The sequence below is a fragment of the Podarcis tiliguerta genome (assembly GCF_965153285.1).
Source record: "Podarcis tiliguerta genome assembly, chromosome: 9".
NCBI lineage: Eukaryota > Metazoa > Chordata > Lepidosauria > Squamata > Lacertidae > Podarcis > Podarcis tiliguerta.
The window spans coordinates 41,712,336-41,738,004 of NC_139542.1; the positions used below are offsets into that span (position 1 = coordinate 41,712,336).

At 41.5% G+C, this 25,669-nt stretch overlaps 1 protein-coding gene across 4 annotated transcripts in view; it reads right to left on the reverse strand.

The window, feature by feature from the left end:
- The window catches only part of FSTL5 (follistatin like 5), a 313,072-nt gene that overhangs the window by 73,041 nt on the left and 214,362 nt on the right, over positions 1-25,669 (reverse strand). For all 4 annotated transcript variants that reach the window (XM_083457275.1, XM_083457273.1, XM_083457274.1 and 1 more), the window contains one exon: positions 25,308-25,474. In XM_083457275.1, coding sequence (XP_083313401.1) covers positions 25,308-25,474 — 167 coding nt within the window. The remainder of the gene's footprint in view (positions 1-25,307; positions 25,475-25,669) is intronic.

Consider the following 25,669-nt stretch of genomic DNA (forward strand, 5'->3'; position numbering starts at 1 on the left):
TACAAACAAACACCATGCCACTCAACAAGTAAGGTAAGTATGACACAAATCCACCATCCATGAGAATTTCACTGAATATTCTCTCATCTTTTATGACTTTCAAATGCAATTTCTTTTCTCATTAATGGAAAATGGGTTTAAGAAAATAAGAGAAATGTTCAGCATAACATTATTTTTTATATATATTTTGAAAAGTTGGGCCTGTAGTTAGAGAAATCATGTCCTCCAAATCATGGAGAGCCATGTGTTGCAGTGAGATCACCAAACTGCCTTATTGGTTGCCTCTTTGTTACTGGGGAAAATTTTCTGTCGGTTGGGGTTTGATTGGCAACTAAGGGGCTATTTAAGGGGCTGCATGAGGTAAAGTACTTTCTCTTTCGCATCGTGCAGCTGATCTCCCTCCCTATAAATTAAGGTGTGTTTTGACCTTGCTATGCCTGCCTAGGGGTCGTCTGTTTTTGGAGCAGGGGCCAGGTAGGAATTTTGCCACTTGGCTGATTGGCTGGTGCCATTTGGTTTTTGCCTACCGTGTAGCAAATCGTCAAAGCTTTGTAAGGTTGGTGGTTAGGATGTGGTTCATTCTTTGATGGAGGGGATTATGGATTGGCTGGGCCTGCCCCTCATTTTTGTTGTTGCTACCAGTGAATTCCGTTAAAGGAATCCAGGGGCTCAATTTGCTCTGTCCGATCCCCTCTCATGGGTAGAGCCATGCCAGAGTTCCTGGGAGAATCTGGGGTGAACTAAGAGGCGGAAATCTGCCTCTGTGCTCCCCCAGTATGTTTTCCCTTACTGACCTCTGGAGGTTCCAGTTGTCAGTCCTGTTCCTGCCAGGGCAGGTTCAGGTAGTCCGAACCAATGCCTGTAATCAATAAAGCTGTGGCCAAATGAATGCCAAAAATCTTAAACAAATATTCTGTGTCCTGTGTGATTTATTTTAGAGGGGGTTTGGGGGTCTTCACATGCAAAGACCTTCATGTGCCTTTTGTGCAACATGTGTCTATTATGATTAGGACTGAGGCCCAGTTCCTTCTCATAACACAGTGCAGTGACATCAAAAGAAGCAACCACGTACAGTATACCTTTGTACAAAAGGCAAAACAGTAGGCATGAGGAGCTTTATTCCTCCCTATCCTAGAGAACCCCCTCCAAACCCTGCTCTTCATGCCAAGTGTGTCTAATGTGCCTGTACCCTGTGCCTATTGCTTTAGCAATAGAGACAGTAAAGTTGATAAAACAGGACAGGACTAGATGAAAGAGATTGTTCTCCTACACCCTTTATAATCGTCCATGCAAGCTAGGCCTGCTATTGTCCCTTGCTAACAGTAACTTGTTACCATAGCCTCTTGTTCTCAAAGAAGTGGTAAACCTGTGTCTTAGCACTTTAGATGGAGGCTGAGGCCTCACACATTCTCTTTAAAAAGGAAAAGAAAAACCCTGCCCAGAAAGCTAGAAGTCAGATAGAAATATGGGCTAAAACCAGTGGCAGGCAGTCATCGGATGAGGGGGATTAGACTACAGTCATACCTCATGTTACGTTTGCTTCAGGTTGCGCGTTTTCAGGTTTGTCCTGCGGCGACCTGGAAGTACCGGAAAGGGTTACTTCCGGGCTTCACTGCTCGCACAGACACACTACATGACGTCACACGCATGCGCAGAAATGGCAAATCGCAACCCGCGCATGCACAGACGAGGGTTGCGTTCTTTTCAGGTTGCAAACAGGCCTCCGTTCGCAACCAGAGGTACCACTGTAGTTCCCTTCTTCCCAAAGCCTGCCTTAGGAAGAGAGGTGTGATGCTCTGTTGGGTCCAAAAGCCTTTCCGCCACCATCCCAAAGCCCGCCTAGTTTAGGAAGGAGGCAGCAGGGCTCCAGCATCTTGTAAGACCTGGGGTCTCCTTCCCAAAGCCTGGGACACTTCTGCCTGTCTTGGAGAAAGAGGCACGATGCTCACCGACGTGACATCAGCCCCCCCCCCCCAACGCCTTGCAAGCTGGTGTCTCCGGCCCTAACAATTCCCCTATGAAAAAATTCACTGCACCCTACTGGCTAAAATTCTGTTTTCCTTTGTGCAGGGGATGGAGACACGCTAACCGCCACCTGTAATCTGAGGTGGTATATCCCAGAGAGGTATTATTAGCCCCCCCTCCCTTTCCTCCCTGCTCCAACTTTCAAACTCATTTACTGGCTTCTGCAAAGAGCAAAGCTTGAACAATAAATGGAAGCCAGAAACATTTGTTGCACATCAAGACTACATGCAGAAAAGATGATGATAACCTAAAATTGTGCAATTTGTCCATTTCCAGGGGCCCAGATGATTGTAATTATGAGGCATGTAGAGTTCACAGTGTGGGCTTCTAACAAAGATTGGAAGTACGGAGTTAGAGCAAAGCTGGAAGCCAATTTGTGACATGCGCTACTTCAGATATTCCATGTATACACACCCACCCTCGATGATGAACCTCATTCCTGTCATGGGTATATTATCACTTATGTGCTGTGGTCTTGCATCCTGGCTTTTAAAGCATCTTGTGCAGATAGCTGCATCTCATATGCCAGTTGGTACATAATGCAAGTGGGAATAGGAGGGTGGTAAACCCTGCTGAGTTATGCGAGCACACATCCCTGACTGTGTTTAAGAGACAATGTAGGACTAGCCTGTTCTAGAGAGTGATTCAGGTTTGCTTGTTTTTTTAGTGTGCTGTTGAAAAGTGTTCTTGTATGTGATGTTTCTCACCGCTGCTGTTTTTAAAGCTGTTTTATGCTGCTTTTAGGCATGTTTACAGTCACTGTATTTATTGTTTTTATTAAATACTTTGAGCTTCATTGGATAAAAGTCACGTAAGAGATAAGCAGAGACAGATGGATTTTGATGAATATACATGCTAAATTGAGATCATTGTTCTATGGGCTGGCTAATTTCCTTCCCTGGGAGTACAAAAATAGATAAAATGAACCACAAGTGAACTGGCCTCTCTCTTTTCTATTTCTAGCATTACAGTGGCGGAGCGTGGGTTGTCAGCACCCGGGGCAAGGCAAGTAATTTGCGCCCCCTAACCCGTGGATTTGCGCCCCCTAACCCTAACCCCCAGATGTTGCGGCCAGTGCGGCAGGCCCCCCCCCTGCACCCCCCATGCCACGCCACTGTAGCATTATCTGTGAAGACAGAACCAACCGGAACACATGTATGCTCCCAATTTGGGCATTTCTCTACTACTGAAGTGTACATTGTTCTGCTGCTTGTTACCCCAGATCCAGACACACAAAAGGGTCTAACTCAATAATGCTTCCTGGAAAGGTGCAATGTCACCCTGTATTGGCTGTGTTGCATTTACGTTCTCTAGCGAATCATGAGTTATACACATGCATCCTGAACAGTCTGGAATCTGCCAGTTCACTATCAAGAAAAGGTAAACATAAAGGACCCATGGACAGTGAAGTCTAGTCAAAGGTGACTATGGGGTTGCAGTGCTCATCTTGTTTTCAAGCCGAGGGAGCCAGTGTTTGTCCACAAACAGTTTTCCGGGTCATGTGGCCAGATGACTAAACACTTCTAGTTCAATGGAACACCATGATTGAAATGCACGGAAATGCCATTTACCTTCCCACCACAGCAGTACCTATTTATCCACTTGCACTTTGATGTGCTTTTGAACTGCTAGGTTGGCAGGAACTGGGACAGAGCAACGGGAGCTCACCCCGTCATGGGAATTCGAACCACTGACCTCCTGATCAGCAAGCCCAATAGGCTCAGGAAAAGACTCAAGGCACAGGCCCATATTGCAAGTCTGCAGAATATGTACATAGTCATACCTCTGGTTGCAAACATGATCCACGCGGGAGGATCATGTTTGCAACCCGCAGCATTCGTAGCCTGAAGTGCTGCGTCTGCGCATGTGTGTGACGCGATTCGGCGCTTCTGTGCATGCATCTGACATCATTTTGTGCTTCTGCGCATGCGCCAGTGCCGAAACCCAGAAGTAACCTGTTCCGGTATTTCTGGGTTTGGCGTGGTCTGCAACCTGAAAACGTGCAACCCGCAGCGTTTGTAACCCGAGGTATGACTGTATAATTTATATGCATAGTTGCAAATAAAGGTCTCTGGGACAATTAAGATGTTGGGTGGTTCTCATTGTCACTTTGCAGAATGCCCAATGAAGTATACAAGCATAGTGAAGAGTTCTGGGGAACATCAATACCTTTTCAGCAATTATTGTTGCATGTGCCATATAACCTATTACAATCTACACCACCAATCCACTAACTTGACCACCTTTTGCACTCCCGCTGAACCAATCCTAACACATCCTAATGCAATCATTACTCACTAACCTGAGAAATGCCATCTTATCCCAATAACAAAGTGAGGGCTTTCCTTTTAAACCTCTTTCACCAATAATAACTGTACATTCCTTTTCTAGCCCCATTTCATGTAGTCTTGGAATCCCTACCTGCATGATTGGTCCTGTTCCAACACTAAAATGGTCAAGTGAATTATCCATAAAAGGAAGCTCACAGAGATAAATTCCCAGATTAATATGCATATATATATATATATATATATATATATATATATATATATATCAAGGTTATAAAATTATTACAAGAAATGGAATATCTCATGCTTCAGATTGCATTGATTTGGCCTTTCCCCCACTTCATTCTTCTCTCATGAAGCAAAATTTCTTATTTTCTGTTTGCAAGTTATATTTATTCCTCATTGCAATGTCTGCAGAGTGCAAGCTATTTAGCAATTTGACTGAAACGTGCTAGTACATCCCACCCCCATCCAACATACATTACATGGTTTAATGCTTAGCCATGCACTGTTTTGACATTCCTCAGTAATAATTGCACAATCTTCATAAAGTTTAGTAGAAGAAACAGCTTGAAATGTAAAGACATCTTCAATATGAGTTCTGAAAATTATAAACAGGGCGGGGGAGGGGAAAATGTAAAGTTGGATACCACCCAGACTGTTAACAGCATGCTACTTGTCACAGCATTTCAAGAGTCTGCCTCCCTCTTTTTTCTCTCTCAAGCAACTAACTCAAGTCATCGTTGTTTCATAATGATTTCCTCAACTTTGATCCATATTAGATGTACATTGTTGTTGTTTAGTCGTTTAGTCGTGTCCGACTCTTTGTGACCCCATGGACCAGAGCACACCAGGCACTCCTGTCTTCCACTGCCTCCTGCAGCTTGGTCAAACTTTTGCTGGTAGCTTCGACAACACTGTCCAACCATCTCAACCTCTGTCAAAGTATTGGAGCCTCAGCTTCAGGATCTGTCCCTCCAGTGAGAACTCAGGGCTGATTTCCTTCAGAATGGAGAGGTTTGATCTTCTTGCAGTCCATGGGAGATAGCAGGATCTGTATGTACTGAGTGAAGCAGATAGCGGGATCTGTATGTACTGAGTCGGAACCACTGTTAGCATCTTTCCAGGGTTTCATACAATAAGTCTCTCCTAGTACTCCCTAGAGACCCTGGGAATTGAACCTGGGATCCCTTGCAGGCAAGGCAGAGCTAGTAAGCTACTAGTAGCTACTGAGCTAGAAAGGAACAGCACACCCCAACTGTTCCTAAATATTTCCTGCTCTGAAGGGCCAGTAGAGCATTTCAGTGCCACATATAAACTGATCACGCCATGACAAATAGGTTAACTGCTACTATATCAGTAAGCAAAATATAGGATCCCTAAGGTATGAATTACCATTTTCTAGTATTTTTGAACCTTTAAGCAGATTACTTTACTGCTTGTTCCAAAGGTACCACCAATCAGTTTCACTGAGTGACCTCACGTTTTATTATTATAAAGACAGAGAGAAAAATACCTCTCTACCCACTTTCTCCAAAGCATGCATAATTTCTTTTTGAACAAAAAATGGCTTCACATGCAGAACCCATGCAGAAAATCTGTCCCGCCATGCTGCCATTTGTAATCTAATTTAAATGGCCATTTGATTTACAATGTCTGTGGTTTCTGAAATGCCTTTCCAAAGGCACATACTTGCCTCTCTCCACCAAATTCTGTGCTTTTCCCTTTATTTTAAATTCAGTACATTACCCTGAGAGTCTGCTTGGAAAAATCAATGGAACTAGTTAACACACTGAGCTCTAAAACCTATGTCTCATGGTAAACGTTACCCAAGAGTGTTTCAATAATTGTGCAAATCCCTGCAAACATTATGTTACTGTATATGCTTTATAGAAGCAGAAAAGCTCTCAACTAAATATGCTTTTTATTACCGGGAACAATATTGCCTTCCATGGGAATGATAAAACAGCCCAAAAGGCATAACATTTTTCTTAAGGCATTATGTCGAATACAAAATGCATCAAAATGTCATTTTCAAAGTTAGCTTCTTAGCTAAAATGTGTTTAGATATTGTTGCAGTTTAGGGTGCTTTTATACATTCTAAAGGAAACTCAGAAGCTACCCCAACAACAAATGTTTGGCTATGCTGCTTTATGTTAACAATGGGTTCTTATACTAATGCATAGTTAGCTCAGTTGGTTAGAGTGTGGTGTTTATAATGCCAATGTTACAGGTTCGATCCCCGTATGGGACAGCTGCATATTCCTTCATTGCAGGGGGTTGGACTAGATGGCCCTCAGGGTCCCTTCCAACTCTATAATTCTCTCATTCCATGAAAGGACAAATGGAGGATACTAGTAGTACTATGAAATATGAGACTACACTTAGTTATTAAACTTTTGCATTGAATTCAATGGGACTCAAGTACAACTAGCTTACTCTGGATCTACCTTATCATTACTGACATGGCCATTTGTGTTAATAGATGTTTGACATTCCACATTATTTACCTGAAGAGCATACATAAACATCACTGCAGTGCTTTCCCTGGGATATGGATGGAGTTAGAAGGATTTCCTTCCAGACCTCACGTTAAATTTCTTCTGGAAACCTTATGAGGTGCAATAGTTTGTATTTTCAACTTAAGATAGGTCGGCACATCATTAACATATCCTTCATGAGGAACGAAGACATTGCTGAATTTCACTTTGATTAAAAAAAAAGAAAACTCCAATTTTGAAACTGCTAAAGTAGTCTTCATAAAAGCTCAGTCCTAAGATTATGGTTCTTAAAAACTGGACTATTTCAAAAATTGCCTCTCTGAAGCTTCTACTTGCATTATGAGGGAAGGCTGCACTGGTACTAATGGGAGCTTTTCTTGAAATGAAAATAGCATCCTTGAAGAGGATATTTTTGTTGGGACCCGGGCAGGATGAGAAAGATATTCCTCCACCTCACTCACATAGGTCCAATATTGCTCAAGCACCAACCCAATTTTATGTAGTTCTCCAACTAACCATTATTTTGAAAATGGATACCTTAGGGGAAATTGTGCATAAAAATGAATTTATTAGTGAAGATAACATAAAATGCATTATATTAAGAGAAGTGGCTTCAAAAATGTGTCCATTAGTCAAAACTGTTCCTTAGGAGAAATTCACACTAAAATAATGGGGGGGGGGGGAAATCATGAGGATTTTTTCTATATATTCACAAATTGCTTCAGAAATGTGGAAAAATAAGAAATGAACAGATCCTTCCATCCCTAGCACCAAATCCACAATTAAGTGCCATGATGGAAGCCATAGCTGTCAACGTTTCCCCTTCTTTAAGGGAAATTCCCTTATTCCAAATAGTATTCCTCGCAAGAAAAGGGAAAACTTGACAGCTATGATGGAAGCACCCATTATTAATCTGAACTGATTATAAATTGCATTTTTTTTTTGCAGTTCACTAAGCTTTATGCGACAAAAGCCCCCAGAAAATAGGACAATATGTATAAAAAATATCATAGACATGTTAGGTTAAAATTCAACTAAACATTAATAGCATATATTAACAACACACATATTCAAATGAAAAACATTGCTTCCACTATCCTTAGCTTCTTGCTTAGGGGGAAGAACAAAAACCTGTAAAAATGGTACAGTTGCCGAAACTACTTAATTACAGTCAAGGCTTATCAAAACCTGACACTCATTTTAACTTCCTTGTTAGCAAAGGCCTTAACACTATTCAATGCGAATTAAGTAACTGACATTAGCAGAGCACTCTAGTTGTAATATAAAATGCAAAATGCAAGGCAAATCATGAATTGTACCAGTTAAATGTTGGGGTGCTGAATGTATATGTTTAACACTGATCTTCAGATTGGGACAACAAAAATGTTGTCACCACTAATTTACTGCACAATACAGCATCTTATTGCCCAACATCGATGGTTTACTACTCTACAGCAACTATTCTCTCAGGCCTTGTGTAGCAGCTGCTACAGTATTCAGTAATAATGGAGGAAAACTTCCAACTATATATGACTGGAAGAAAACTAGTTCATTTGTTTGACTATGAAATCAAATCACTCTACATTAATATAATAAATGTGCACATGTTCTAATTATGTACGTGGAATGTGAGTAAAAAGATAGGTAGATTTTCTGCACCTGCCCACTCTATGTGCTCATGATATCTAAAAGAGCATACATGATTACTGTATGTGCCTAGGTTCTGCATGCAAGCCCAGATTCTACAGAGCTCATACACAATATGGTTAGTTAGCATGTAGGCTTTTATAGAAGTTGTTCTGTATGCACTTACTGAGGAGAGCAGGTTCAGCAGGTAGGAGTGGATGCTTTCCTGCTTCCTATTAAGCACTGAATTTTTGAAATTGACATTCCAAATGAAATCAGCAACAAAATGCACAGCACAAACCAGAAGTGAGGACAAAAAAAGTAGGTGGGTGGGTGGGGTTGAACCAGGTGGCTAGATTCAGGAGCATGTCCGAAATCAGGACCAAAAAACGACCAAGGATGCAAGAACTCATCACAGTTTAGGAAGATATTGTAGACCAAGAAAGGTTCAGCAGGAATAGAAAGTCCTATTATTCCTTCCTGTTCTTTGCTTGCCATAGAGTGGAGCAGCAAACTAAGATTAGCTAGGCATTCGATTTAGGCATAATGACAGACCACCAGTGGAGGCACCTAACTTAGGGGAATTGGGGCACTACCTGCCCTAAACCCCAGCACACAGAGATAGTTATAGCCCAGTCCTTCTTCCATTTCTTGCATTCATATGCAATAAAACACCTCACTATACTCTTGACTTGTTTCTGCCCATCTCCTTTGCTGGTCAGTCATCTCTGGACAGCACATTCAACCACAAGCAGCCCTATGGTCCCACCTCAGAATCCGGGGGGGGGGGGGATATGGTTTTAAATTATTATTAATAATAATTTTTATTTGTACCCCGCCCTCCCTGGCCGGAGCCGGGCTCAGAGCGGCTAACATCATATAAATAACACAGTATGCATAAAAACAGGCATCAATCAATTGGCAATTATCAGGTTAAGATTTAGAGCAGCTAATACTTGCCAGGACCAACTGTTTCCACTGATCATATAAGGACCTGTGAGTGGGTTGGGAGGCCTCATTTGTGCTTGTTCTTATACAAAAGAAAATAGGTCAGACTGCGCCCTGCCCAAAGGCCTGGCGAAACAGCTCCGTCTTTCTGGCCCTGCAGAAAGATGTCAAATCCCACAGGGCCCTAGTCTTTTGTGGGAGAGCGTTCCACCAGGTCAGGGCCATGGCCAAAAAGGTCCTGGCTCTGGTCGAGGCCAGTCTAATTTCCCTGGGGCTCGGGATGTTCAGAGTGTTGTTGTCTGCAGACCTTAAGGTCCTCCGTGGGGCATACCAGGAGAGGCGGTCCTGTAGCTATGAGGGTCCTAGACCGTATAGGGCTTTGAAGCTTAAAACCAGCACCTTAAACCTGACCCTGTACTCCACTGGGAGCCAGTGCAGTAGGACTGGTTTATAAAGGGAAGGAGACTCATTTGAAACTCCATTTTGATCTTATTTCCTACTTTCTCCAATGGATTAAACTACTAGCCAATCAGAAGTTCCTCAGAAATGCACTGAAAGTTCTACAGCATTTTGGCAGAATTATGCATGCCCTCCCCGACCAATCATATACATCTATTGGCAAGCTAGGTATTTTTGTTGCTCTTCTCTGAGACTGAGGCATTATTTTGTCCTTTTGCAAACAAGCAAGCATCTTGAAAACCAGCAATGTATTTGTGGGAGTTAATTGTTCATCTTCTGGCACAAATACACTCACATATACACTTCAGTGAGAGAAGAGGTGTAACGGACCCACCACTTAATATCACCAATTAATAATGTGGCAGATCCACTCCTGCTAACTGCCCCCAATTAAAAATAATGCACCCATCTCATGGTACACTAATTACACAAGTTTCTACAATTGACCACAAATTATCTAGTGGGGGACTTGTGTGAGGGAAAACTTAATGATTTAGAGTCTCAGGCAGCAGTTCATCAAACAAACAAGAAAAGTTATATTAAACAAAAAGAAGTTTATGAAACAAAGTGGGTCAGGAAATGCGTTCTTTCAGGTAGAAGTTAACTTACTTACTTTAACTAACTATAAGATGTCTCAGGCTTAAAAACAACACTACTCTTCCTAAACTTCAGTTTCTTAAAATCAGGTGTTACACTTCAGGTGGTAAATTTTCAGGTTTCTAGAATAGATGGTAAAATGCTCAACTCAGTTTCTGTCACTTAAAGGTAAAGGTAAAGGGACCCCTGACCATTAGGTCCAGTCGTGACTGACTCTGGGGTTGAGTCGCTCATCTTGCTTTATTGGCTGAGGGAGCTGGCGTACAGCTTCCGGGTCATGTGGCCAGCATGAATAAGCTGCTTCTGGCGAACCAGAGCAGCGCACGGAAACACTGTTTACCTTCCTGCCGGAGCGGTACCTATTTATCTACTTGCACTTTGTGCTTTCGAACTGCTAGTCCCCATCACGGGGATTCAAACGGCAAGTCCTAGGCTCTGTGGTTTAACCCACATATCTGTCACTTAGATATTGCAATTAAATATTTTCAACACCATACCGCTCCCTTCACAGCTTAATACTTTGGTTCATAAGCAACGGACACTTCTCAGTTACCCACAACTGAGCAATTCTAAATGGTTATAACAGACCCGGGGGGTCACCTCACCTCTTCTTACTGGTTTGGGAGTCTTCAGTACCTAGAAGAACTCTCCTGTCCTGGCTATACTGAGGCGCAGGTAGCCTGAATTCCCACAGGATCTACCTCTCCCAGTTCAGTCACAGCCCTCTCAGAACACTCCTGTCTGCATTCCTTTCCCAGACCCTCAGGCCTGTCTCCCTATCCAAGCTGCGAGGCTCTGTCTTCTCGCTATGGATAGTCTCCTAAGTGTGTATGTTTAACTTCTCAGAACCAGTTCTCCCTATCTCACGCCCCATCTCCCAACCTGAAACCTGTCTAACATCTCAAATCGAATCCTATCCCTCTTCTCAAATCTAGCCTGATCTCTCAAAACCAAACCCCATCTAACTAACTAACTCACTCTCTCTCTCTCTCTCTCTCTCTCTCTCTCTCTCTCTCTCTCTCTCTGCTCCTTTTATTCTTTTCTCCCAAAGTGCTGTTCCTCCCCACTCTGTGGCTGGCTGACTCTTTAGCCAATCAGCAAGAGGCTCCAGCACTGGGCCTTTTTTATTGGCAAGGTGGAGGGAGAGGAGATTCTTGGTGACAAATCATGCTTATTGAATTGGATACAGATGCTAAGTATTTGCAAAACTAAAGTGCTTAAGTGTTTACTGGTGCTTTACAAGGGAGAAGGATAGAGAGAGTATCAGAACAGGTGAAGGCCACACAAATCTCTCCCATCAGAAAAGCAACTGTCACAGAAGAGACTGCTTTCTGAACCAAATATACTTTTCAGTTTAATTAGGTGCAATTTGTAATGAGCACTCACACTTCATAATGTGGGTGCCCTTTGCATGATCGTGCACGGAACTACAGTTCCCAGGGCTGGCTTGCTTCTCAGGTTCAGAGGCTCATGCCCAGCCTCAGTAATTAGTTCTTGCTGAGAGGCGGGGCCAGCCCCATTTATAAATGGGAGGCGGAGCCAACAACAGCCAGGCAGTCAGCTCTGGAGAGTCACCCTCCCTGTATTTATTTTTTTCTTGTTTGCAGGTTAATTTTTCCTTCCTGTTAGCGGGTGCTGCTGCAGTATTTAACTGGTTGCTGTTGAAGGACCGGGAAGAAATTTTCCTGCATTGGCAGGTTTTGTCTTCCCCATAGCAATTTGTCACAACTTTGGCGGTTATGGCCTTGTGTGGAATCCTTTAGTCTTTTCTTCTCTATAATGGGGGGCGGGGGGAATGAAGTGGTGATTCACCCCCCTACGGCGGTGATTCCAGGGTCCCCTCTTAAAGGGGTTATATAATGGGTGTCACTGGCCATACACTGAAAGGTGGTCAGTGAACTACCCTGCGTGTGGGGATTTGGGCTTGGCTGCCTGCTATACTTATGTCTCGCAGAGCACCCCCATATCCCATTTACCCTGATGTGCCCCAGTTTCCCCGGCTGGGGGGCTGGGAGGGATACACGGCCAAGGCCTAAGCCAAGGTCTTCCTACATTCAGAAGTTTAATAAAGTTGTGGCCTAATTTTAAGTCCAAAACTTTGTCTGAGTCCTTAATCCTTTTCTTCTGATCCCTGGGGACTGGGTCTGTCATGCCTGGTCACACAAAATACAGTGCTTAAGTGGTCTCAGTACCTTTGCAAGGGATGAGGATGGGGAAAGAACAAGAGCATGGCAACTTCTCCCGGAACTCACTGACCATGCCCCCTAATTTCAGCAAACATGTCCCTTTGACATCCTAGCTATCAGCCTCACCAAGTCCAGTAGGCACAAATTGCCACAGCAAGCCACTGTTTAAAGTAAGTTCTGACCCCCCCCCAAAAAAAATTGTAAGCGAGCACGATCAATTTCAGATGTACAAACAAATCAGAGTTAAGCTACATCTGAACACAATCTATCAATAGAAACTCAGCATTCCCCCCCCCCCCTTAGCTGTCTCTCCAACTTCCCCACTGTGAAATTCAGATTACTGAAAAACAGGGAAAGCAGCATTTTAGGCACAAGTTCAGCCTGATCTTCACTTATGAGGCAATATGCAGACATTTCATTTTTATTCCAGATGCCACTTGCTAACCTCTCATTTCAATTACATCTAACTCTAATTATACTCATATCATCAACACTTTCTGACAGGTCATATAACTCATTACAGTAACAAGACCTTTAGTAAAGTGAAATCATATAGTAGGAAAATTGGTTTCAAGAGCCTACTTTTTAATCCCACAGATTTTAAAACATTGATACTTAAATGCTAACAGCGTTTGGCTTTCGGCCTCAGCGGACTAGCAAAATGCATACACCTCTGATGCGCATGTTAATCGCTTTAGGAATGGAAACTTGTAAGTAATTCAGTGATGTGAAAATTACAGTCTTGCAAAAAGCAAGTGAAGAAAAAAAGGAGGTCAGGAGGCAAGGTGGGAAGGGGTTAATAGAAAAAAATGGAGGGTTAGAGGAGCATGTGAGAAAGATGGTGGCTTTAGGACTAGGAAGGGGAATGAAAAAAGGGAGAAAGAATTGTTGAGGAAAGCATTCAGCATAGTTAACAACTTGCTATTGAGAGTATGGTTGCAATGGGTGAGGGCTGACTAAGATGCTATACCAAAGAAGGAACAGAAATTAGAAACTAGAATCTTGTAGCACCTTAAAGCTGGAAGAAAATATAACGACAAAAGCTTTCAGGTATTAGAATCCACTTCTCATCAGAAGTTAATAAAGTGAACTTTAGTTAATAAAAGGTGAATTCAACATAAGGCTATCTCATCCACCACCCTGCTTTCCACAATAACCAATGTATACTAAATATAGCTCATGCATAGTACTTGAGGCCAATAGTGTTCATTTTTGATGTAATGAACATTAGTTGATGAAAGCTTACGGCATAACAAATGTGCTAGTCTTTGAGGTGCTACAAAATTCATGGTTGTTTTTGCTGTCACAAGACTAAGAAGGGTACTCATCTGGAAGAAATGGACAAGGGAGATGCTGAATCTCTGAATAAACATGTTTCACGATTGTGGGATTTCCTACAGGTTTGCAGCTTGGGAAGGCATGGTGAAACCTGATGCTAGAAAGAAGCACAGGTCGCAATGAAACGTCTTAAATTTTCTGAGCAGGGAAAAGGGATGTCCCAGCAGACTCACTACAGGCACATATTTAGAGATATGATGGAACATGCAACTTTAAAGAACATGCATTATTAACAAGGCAGTACAGTCGTAAGGATAAATAAGCAGCAGGGTAACGTTGCCCATGGGCACACCAAAAAGCAAGAGAATGAAGATGAGAAACGCCACTAGAATTCCTGACAGCTCCTCCGTATCACTCAAGAGATAAAAATGAAAATGACAGGAACAAGGCAGTTTTAAGAGGCAACTTATGCATATGGGATGCCGAGTTAAGCTCCAGAATGTAAGGAAAGCATATTCAGAAGAGAATCTCAGTGAACAATGTGAACAGGCTGAAACCAAAGAAACAAAGCATGATTTAATATAAGGTCCTTGAAGAGGCATGTTTGCTGTAAAATACTGTCACTGCCTCAATAAGCTTCACAAAGGCTTATAAAAAAAATTATCCCTGGGATTCATAAGAAACACAAAGTGAGCAAAGAAACCAATTAATTAATTAATTTTACAGAAAAAACCAATTTATGAATTTTACAGAAAAAAACAATTTACTGCATCTACTTCAGTGGCCGTCTAGTAATAATAATAATAATAAATTTTATTTATACCCCGCCCTCCCCAGCCAAAGCTGGGCTCAGGGCGGCTAACAACAATCAAAACAATCCAACATTCTAAAAACTTTTCACCATAAAATCAAAGTAAAGTTTATCCCCTTACTGCAGGGCACGGGAAGAAGGCCCACAGAAAGATGGAGAAATATTTCTACTGTGTGTCATTGCCACATGCTATTGCCATTCTGTTCTGTTCCCAAATTATTCTGTGGTGGGTTTTTCAAACTTCTCATCTTATTTTAGTAAGTGTATTTTTATGCAAACTATTATTTGAATGTGAATCTTCTGTCAAAAATACACGCTGAAATTTATATTTTGATGCGTCTACACTGTTGGAAACAGCTTTGAGGGAAGTGTGAAATCTGGTGGACAGCTAACTACACACATACTGTTACAAAAGTTGGATTCCACACCTACTCTCTGCCGGGTGGTAGCAAGATTTCAGGGAGTTCTAGGTGCTCACCCAGGGTTTGTGCTTCTTCAGAGAACTGAGACACTGCAGAGACTGTCGTGGCTTTAAGAAATATGATTTATTCTCATATTTACACCTTCAGTCTGCATGGAGGGATTCCAGATATTACAGCATGGTCACCTCATGAGGGGCTTGTTCCTCACAGCAGTGCAGCACTCAGTCCAAGGCATTTCTCCTAACTCTGCTGTTCCTAAAAGCTAAGCCTCCTTTACTCAATTGCATTCTAATGGTCAGTTATTTTGATGCTTATAATACTAATGGTTAATTCCCCCAGGTGTTAGGTGTCACCTAACAAAGAAGTTCTCTTGACTACATCAATACTTGTTGATTGACTAGGATTGTTGTTGTTTAGTCATGTCCGACTCTTCATGACCCCATGGACCAGAGCACACCAGGCACTTCTGTCTTCCACTGCCTCCCACAGTTTGGTCAAACTCATGTTAGTAGCTTCTAGAACACTGTCCAACCATCTCGTCCTCTGTCGTCCCCTTCTCCTTGTGCCCTCAATCTTTCCCAACATCAGGGTCTTTTCCAGGGAGTCTTCTCTTCTCATGAGGTGGCCAAAGTATTAGAGCCTCAGCTTCAGGATCTGTCCTTGTAGTGAGCACTCAGGGCTGATTTCCTTGAGAATGGACAGGTTTGATCTTCTTGCAGTCCATTGGACTCTCAAGAGTTTCCTCCAGCACCATAATTCAAAAGCATCAATTCTTTGGCGATCAGCCTTCTTTATGGTCCAGCTCTCACTTCCATACATCACTACTGGGACTAGGATTACAGACTGGTAAACACTTAGGGTTTACCTAGTTTAATTAACTATTCACATGCTAATTGTTGATGCCCACACTTTCCAATACGCATGGATCTTGATAACAATGTCAAGGTCTGACACACTAACTGAATATCTCAAACCTTTTGCAGAACCCTCTTTCTAATACACATTGTGACTGTCTTATAACATATCCCAGTCATAACATGCAAGTTCTAATTAAATTCTAATATTTACTAAATCTAAACACTTAGCACCATTATATTTTGATGTGTTTAAACTGTTGGAAACTGCCTTGAGGGAAGTGTTAAATCTTGTGGATAGCTAAATTCATACATAGGTGGGTGGGTTTAGCTGTCTTTATTGAAAGTTTTTTAGCTTTGCAAATGAGGGAAATACACACAACAGTATAAAGGGGAAAGTCCTTAGCTACAAATATCACTGCGCAATGGCTATACCTTTACAGCTTTACAGTTAACCCAAACACGTCCGTAATGTTCCATGGACAGTTGTCAGTTTTGTGCCTTTAATGATATTCTACATTTGCCACATCTGTCTCTCTAGTTTTGTATATAATGTGTAATTGTACATATTTCTATGCACTGTTGTGCATCAGCACAAGTGTTCCATTTTTTAAAACCTCTTATTTGCTAGATAGTCCCCAATCTATTTTATAGCCTCTGAAAGGATTGTGAGTATTGTGCTGTAAAAACAATTCTTCTGGTTTCAGAGGTATCTCTGAAAATAAAGAAATATTTTATTCTAATCTTACCCCACCCTCCCCAGTTTTGCAATTATGTGCTGAACAGTACAGTGGTACCTCAGGTTAAGTACTTAATTCGTTCCGGAGGTCTGTTCTTAGCCTGAAACTGTTCTTAACCTGAAGCACCACTTTAGCTAATGGGGCCTCCTGCTGCTGCCGCGCTGCCGGAGCATGATTTCTGTTCTCATCCTGAAGCAAAGTTCTTAACCCGAGGTACTATTTCTGGGTTAGTGGAGTATGTAACCTGAAGCATATGTAACCTGAAGCGTATGTAACCCGAGGTACCACTGTATCAGAAATTCATTTTACTATATGATTTGGGGTGGGGGCGAGGGGGAAAAAAAGCAGCCTCACAGCGATCCTTTCACTTCAAACATAGTTGAGTGAATCAGCACTAGCACACAAATCTAGCTGGAATAGGGACTAGGTACCTATCAGTGGTTATTGGCATGGATTGTGGCAGTGAACTAGAAACATGCATGCATGTACAGCACTATCAGTTCCAATATCAATGTATATTTTGTAGGGAAGGGGAAGATAGTGACTGAATTTTGCTTCCTTCATCCCTATCCTCCTACAGGCAAGAGATTAATGGTGTCAAAACTTACACTGTTGGTCATTGTTTTGATAGATGCACATAATGGAGGTTATAGCAATATATAAAGCATATCAGTGCACCTTTGAATTGGTGTATTTTTTTTAGACTGGAACCTGAGCCATTACAAGGGAATATGCTCCGTGGAAATTACTAGGCTTGCTTCCAAAATTTCTAATTTCATATCTCTGTGCAAATGTGGATTCACAAAGAGCAAGCTATAAATTAAAATTGCAATGCAGAGAAATCAGAAGTCAAAAACGCACAATAAACTTCGGATTCTCCCGAAGTTCCTGCTCTGAGTATAGTACATTATATGAGAGCATGAAAATATGAAGTTGGTGAACAGGAAGTTATTTGAATATATATAGGATGATATGATTCTGAAATCAAGTTCTTCTTATGAATAGAAACCATTCTGAATGCAGAGATGAAAAATGAGAGCTATGGTATTTAGATAGATGTTAACTCAGCATAAAAATGACAACTAAGAAGGAATGCACAGGGTGTTGATAAAATTTACATATGCTGTGGAACTTGGAATGAAGGAAGAGAAATCAGCTAGGCTAAAGAACGCCATCAATAAAGGTTAGAGTAGCTGCAATATATGGTATTAGCAGCCTGGGTAGATAGATCAGTGAGCAGTTTAATTTAGAAAAATATCAAGAGCCATTTCCTAAAAAGTGTGGCAGATCTTGAGCTGTAATCCTGTCATAGTGCACAAGTTAAGCATGGGTTGATCTAGGTAAGTAATTTGTCACATGTCAGTCCTGCAATAACTGGTGCTGGTGATTTTATGTGTGGCAATATTCTTTCTGGCTCAGTGCTGAATTAATGATGGGATGAGCCATTGCATGACTGACCTCTCACTGCAGCTGGAGTGGGCTTGCGTAATTTCAAAGGAGATAGTCCTGCATCGGTTCTAAGCAGTGGGGAACATGTCACCTGAAATCTGCTCCTGTGAGCTGTCCGGTCACTACATTCTGCACTAGTTGAAGCTTCCAGACCATCTACCAGGTCAGATACATACAAAACATGCCACAAGTAATCAAGACTTGAGGTTACTAATGCATGAGTTAGTGTACTACCCACACCTGCCACAGAGATCACTTGGGCCTCTAGTGCAGGCATGGGCAAACTCGGCCCTCCAGATGTTTTGGGACTACAACTCCCATCATCCCTAACCACTGGTCCTGTTAGCTAGGGATGATGGGAGTTGTAGTCCCAAAACATCTGGAGGGCCGAGTTTGCCTATGCCTGCTCTAGTGGTTCAAGGAGTATTCTCAGACTGAGCACCTGCTCCTTTAGAGAGAGTACAACCCCATGCAGAACAGGCTGTTGATCTATCTCCTGGACAAGGGAACCACCACCGACAAGTTTTTTCATGCCTCCATGTTTCAAGCTTAGTTTATTGATTCACAACCAATCCATCACTCTATCCAGGGACCAGACCAGGACTTTCACACCCTCTCCTGACTCAAATGTAATGGAGAAATAGAGTTGAATGTAATAATGACACCTTGCTCCAAAACTCCTAATGTCTACTTCCCATGGCTTCATATACTTGTTGAATAGCATTGGGAGAAATAATGAAGAAAAATCAAGTAATGTGGATGCATATGTGAACCAGTCATTGTGTAGTACATGCTATTTACCTAAAGTAAGGTAAAAGAAGGTATGGGGGGAAGCCCCTTTTTAAAGGAATTCAGGTCTTTTAAAAAGCTGGCCTTTTTGTGGAACTAAAGCCTTGTATAAGAATTATGGTCATGTACCCAGAGCAAGCTGGCTTGCACAAATGAAAGAAGTGTTGTAGAATCTCTGGGGAAAGCTACAAGAAAAAGCTACAGTGGTAATAGAAATAAATAATGAACAGTTTTTCCAAAGAATAATTTGGGGAAAGTGTAGCTCTGGGAATACAAACTGTCTCCTAAAAAGAAGAAACAATCCTTGATGGGTTCTCTAGCTTCCTTTTTCTTGAAATGCCACACATTTCTACAGAAGCAAGAACAGTCAATCGCTATTGACTTTACAGGGCTTAAAAATAGAACAAAGGGAACAGCCATCAAAGTAAGGCATAATTGTGTAGAGGACTATCAACAACAAATGTGCAGAATCAGGAGGCAGCTTCTGCTTTGTTTAAGAAAAGGACAAAATTAGCTTTATAATTGCCTACAGTATCAGAAACTATTTTTAAACAAAACAGAGTTGGGGGGAGGCGACATAAGAAAGATAAAAGAAAGGTTGGCATTTCAGAAGAACAAACCACTGGCTTAGAAATAGATTCAGAAACTTCTGTGTTAGCTAGGGAAAGTCTTGCTAGTCCAGATGAATCATATTAGTTCAAATATTGGTATGAGATAGGATGTTGTTGATCTTCAAGATTTTCCTTCTGGCTTCAGATAAAAAATATTAGTGTGAGCCAAAAGGTTCAAGGAATGAATGGAAAAGGTGATCTCACTCTCACTCTCTGTCCCCCCCCCCCCAAACTCTTAGGCTACAATTCTATGAAGACTTCTTTGGTGGCAAACCACACGGGATTTAGTGAAGTTTTCTTCTAAGTAAGCATGCATTGGATTCCACAGTACAATTGCAAGCCTTTGTACATTTTAACTGGGAGTAAGTTCCACTGAGGGACTTGCTGTATATGCAAGCAGACATGCACAGGACTGGGCTGCAAATCACGTTATAGCATCACTAAAAATAGGAATCCCGGCTGTGATATGATTCAGTGAACAAGGAGTGATTCAGAAAACAAAGGGATCATGCAGAAAGTTGTGAGCAAAATTGCACTCAGCTCCATTCAGTTCAATGGAATACTGCAAACAGACTGCAATAAAATAGGACTTTACCTAGCCCTAAGTTTTAAGACTGTAAACAACACCAGTATGAAACAATTTCGAATGATATTATGAACAATGTGCACATTGTATAAACATGTGATAAACTAACTCCCACTTATGGCCTGGTTGTTTGCCCAAGCAGAAAAGTTATTAAATTGCCTTTGGAAGTACACAGGATTTGGGAAAATAAAGAGGGTTCACATGCACAGCTAGGATGCAACCACAGGAAACTGATTCCATGGCTAGTACAAGTTAGATTAAGGATGAGAAAATCATGGCCCTTCAGATGTGGCTGGATTACAGTTTCTATTGATCCCAGCCGCCATAGACAATGGTCAGGGATTATGGAAGTTGGAGTCTGACAACACCTGGAGGGCTACAGGCCCCCTATCTTTGTGTCAGAAGGCTCCCTTGACTAATCTTCAAGATCATGACAGCACACAGAATATTAAGTCATTTTTAGTATAGATAGTCCAAAACTACAGAAGACTTTCGACAAGTGAATATGACACCTCTTCACCTCCTACCTCACTTCTGAAGTAGCAAAACCCATAATCTATTTAAGCAAATGACAACACTTCATTTACTTCTAACAAGGTCATTCATGCTCCTCACTAGTCCTATTGCTACATGTTAAAACATTAAAAATGAAACCAGCCTTCTCTAATGTGTTGCACTCCTGCAGCTGATGCAATCACATGCATTTAATTCCACTGTATCCAATAGCCAGTCTATTTTCCCCTACCTTGGCATGATTACTGAAAGTATTCTACCTGACTTTCTATACTTGAAAATACAGACAAATACTTCCCCCCACCTTCTGTATACTGTGATTTAAAATCAGCTCTCACTGCTAAACAAATACACCATAGCTCATAATATAGCTAGAGGTGAGAACAAAGAACACCACCTCTGGAGACAGAAGAAATTGTACCAGTGCTGAGGCTTTTTGAGTGCTGAAATTGCCTTAGTAAGTGCAACAAATGAATTGGTATTTAAAGTGCTGCATAAACCACAGTGCACCACATTCTCTCTGAATGCATTTATTTGAAGTTCCGTATCTTTAAGTGCTACATTCATGTTCCACAGTGCAATTTAGAAGCACAATTCTCCTCAGTGGACCTATCCAATTACTCGGCTGCTCTCTCGGGCCTTAATTTCTATTTAGGGAGAAAAAAATAAAGTAATGACTTCATCACAGCTATGAGTGCAAGATTCCGAAGCTGGAAGTTTTAATAGGTGTCAAAAATTTAGCAGAGTATTTAATTTACTACAGATCAGCAGTAAAGGCTATAACCACATGTAAAAGAGGCAGCTCAGCTGCACACCTTGACAGTGTCACACCTATATTGTACATACAACATCACTGAAGTCCGCTTCAATTCATCCTGATTAACTAAAACCCCTTTGTCATCTGTTCACAAACACTAAAGCAGATTAAAATACCCTCAGCTCATAAGAATGCATTGAAATCCACCTTTCTAATCTGTAATTATTGCACCTGCGCCTAGACAATTATATGCATGTTTACTCAGAAGTAAATCGCAGTGCGTTCAATTAGTGTGTTTCAGATTGCAACCTGAACTATATTAAAATCTAACTGGCCAACATCAAGGCTGCAATCCTATGCATATTTACCAGGGAGTAAGGGAGTTATGCTAACTCTCAGCTAGGAGCCAGCATGGCATTCACTGCTACTAGTACCAGCCGTGGTTAAAGGTGAACGGGATGGTTTTGTCATTTCTTTTGCTGCACCAGCTCCAGGATTGCACACCAAGGACTAGGATGCAGCCCATCACCACCCTTTACTAGCTGAAGATTCATTAGGCCCTTGGTCACCCCAACTTCACACCCTCCCCAACCTGGAATGCCTTGTGGTGGGGATGTCACCAGCATTAGCTTCTAACCGTCTATGATTTTGCTGGGCACAGCTGGGACCTCTGGTGGCAGCAAGGCATCACCAATGGAGTCTGGTGGAGGGACAGCTCTTTCACAGCAAAACTCATTCCACATGGTAGATCAGGGTTTGGATTGCTTTCTAAGTCACTTTTAAATCACTGAGATTTACTCATAAGCAAACCTGCACAGGGTTTGACTTGAAGCATGAATCGCTATACTGAAATTTCTGCCTATGCGTAACTGGTAAAATCCAGATCTATTAAAGTCAGTGAAGGCTTTGCCACTCATTAGAGTAGGAAATGGATGGTAAATACCTGAGAAGGTAGGGATGGATGAACATATTGATTTTGGTTTCTCATATTCCATTCTTAAATTTAGTTTTCCACATTTCCACTTCAGTTTGTATTATTTTGTTTTTTGGTGTGTGTTTTTTTAAAATGAAAATCCTCATGAAAATTCACCAACATTTTAGAATGAATTTATCCTAATGTGCACATGAAGGACAGAATTTGAATGAGAAGCCCCCCTCTCACTCCCTAAGAAGCAGAATCAGCTTGGAGGGTGTGAGGTGCAAGAGGTATGGATGTGCAAGATGGGATTTTCAAACATATACACCAGCCTACTCCTCAAATCTTGCTGCTCTGTGATTTTACCACCTGGCGGCATCTACATAATGCCACTGAATCATGTTCAAAAACAAAGTCACAGGGAAGTAGGTAAATCCTACCTCCAAAACAAAGCTTTAAACATGCCCAGAACAAACACAGCTGGGCCTATCACTGTGAAATTTGGCAAGTTTCCTTCTTAGGGACATCTCTATCACTTCTCTATTTTCAAACCAAATGCCCACAAAACACCTGGGGAGATTAAACGATTTTGTTTTTTCAACTCACCTCAACAGCATAAAGGCTGTATTTGTGGGAAAGCTACCATAGCTAATCCATCTGAAATTTGGTAGGATTCAGATAGATAGTGTATCCTACTTTATGGGGCAGCAGGGTGCAAAAACCCCATGCAAGTGCCAACTCACCATAAAGAAAATATATATGCAATATGGGAAGAATATGTTGCAAGGGGGAAAAAATCAGTGCATTATAATTTTAAAGCAAACAAAAGTAAATGTATCATTTTCTCTTTTTTAATGGTCTCTTTATGCCTTGCCACAAACTTTTGAGTTGTTCAGTGCATGTGCTATTAAAAGCAGAAATTATTTTTCCCCTTTATGGCCAAAGATCAGTTAAGCAGCTTCTTCCTTGACAAGACTGAACTATGCAGTTAAGGCTGGCCATCAACACAGAACAAGAATGATGCTAATGAACAAATGTAATAAACATTCTGCTGAATGGGAGGTTATGAAAGATACACACATACTTAAAGACTCTGGTATTATATGAACAAATGACGAAAATACAGCCACATTCCCCAGTGTATTTTCATCAACCTAGAAATTGCATATTCAGCCAATATTTTTTCGGCTTTTTGAGCTGGGGGTAGGTGGGGTGAAAATTGCTGGGATCCTGGAGGATCTGTAAAATTTCATGAGGTTTTGTCATGATAGTTGTAACACAACAGACTCCCTTGCAAAAGAGAGACTGGCCACAACTCCGGCACTTCATTGTAACACACACACACACACACACACACACACACACACTTTTTTCCAGCCCACCCCCCAAAATGTTTCTAAATGCCCCCCTTTCACATGAGATAATAGGTCTCATGAAGGCTTTGGAGCATTTTCAGCCTTGCCTAAAAAGGCTGTAACACATTTTCAGCCTAACTTCCATGGTATGTATACAACCAGAGCCTATTTCTAATCTCTCTCCAAGCTCTCATAACAATTCATGAGACCCCATGGAGTGAAGTTTAGGCAGGCCAAACAGACTGCAGTATGAGATCTGAATCTCACATTGTTTACTTCAGCTCCTTTGATGTCTCAGCTCCATGACTAAAATGCAGCCGATAGGGAAAGGTTTTGTGCATCCCTTGGGATCCTGCTATGTTTCCATAAAAAAAATAAGATTGTTTTTGCTCGTACTATTACATAGATAAGCTTGCAAATGTAAGAATAGCTGGTGGTACTACGAAAAAGTTTAGAAAGTTAATAATGTGGCAGCTGCTATTCAGTCTTCCTGGAAGAAAGTATTTTATGAAATATGCCGGATTATGCACCAACCTTTTAAACTATGGATCCAGTGAGGACCCTTTAATCAACAGGTTTTTAACAAAGAGCTCCAATTCTTGTTCCCAGCAGCCAGGTCATCAAACTTGCAAGTCTATTGGTTCCTCCAAATCTGGACCATTGCGTTAATTGACAAGTTACCACACTTGGAGATGGAAGGTGAACACAGGCAGTGACAGGAAAGGATGAGGAGCAGGAGTCTCCAGCAAATGGTAGCGAGCCCCCTACTGATCAGGCACCTTGATCACAATTAACAAGGTGCTCTTTATTACAGTAGTACCTTGGTTTTCAATTGTCTTGGAAGTTGAACGTTTAGACTTTCTGACGCCAAAAACCCAGAAGGAACTACTTCGGTTTCCGAACACTTTTCAGAAGCCGAACGTGCCACATGGCTTCCGTATTGAGTTTTCCAGACGTAAATGCTTCCGGAAATGCATGCTTTGGTTTACGAACGTTTCGGAAGTCAAACGGTCTTCTGGAACGGATTACGTTCAAAAACCAAGGTACCACTGTATATTGTCAGATCTTGTTATTTTTTTGACCATTTCACCTTCTTGCCTAGTTGAGTAATGATTTAGTGTTAGCAACACTCAGGATAATAAAGGTATGCCCTTTTCACCTGACAGAAATTACACGCAAACAATGGAACCTCACACAAAGTACCAGCAAGAATACAGCCAAGCCAGTTCTTGAATTAAATAAGGTGTTGTTGGATTCTATGGGGTGAATCCATTTGTTTCTTTAGCCTCAATCCTTTACCTCATTCCTCCCTCTCTTTTTTTTAAAAAAATAGGAGAATTGTATAATCTCTATTGCCAATGGGCGAGAATTTATATTTTGCATTTTTGTTCAGCATCTGAAAATGGAAGCCGTCATTTAATTTCAAGAGACATTTCCAGCATGACCCTTTGACCTGAACAGGAGGTCACTCATGTGTCAGAAGAGGAACAACACTGAGGAGCGGTTGTCAGTTTGACAAATGCTACTGCTCTAGTTTGTATGGCAAAGGTTTTATAATGACTCTATTAAGTAGCTCGAGAGTCCTTTATCACTCACATTGATGTCTTCCAAATCTAAGTTGTTCAGAGCGACATTGTTCCGCTTCCAGATGATAGGAGGTCTCAAGGTCCCCTGAATGGCGCAACTTAGAACTGCACTTTGTCCTACTGTTGCTGCAGTGATGCTTATTTTCTGATCTTCTGGCAGACTCAGTTGAATTACTTCTGTAAAAGATACGTTGCATTTAAAGTTAATTAGCATACAGGGTTTCTGCACCCTGGTAGCTTTAAGATTTTAATTTGAATTAAAGGCAAAATAATTTCCAAATGAAGTCAGGAAATAGAACTGTTTCAAATAAAAGGTCAGCATGACATTTCAATTAGATTGACTGACAAGTATTGCTTGGTAAGAAGAGAGCC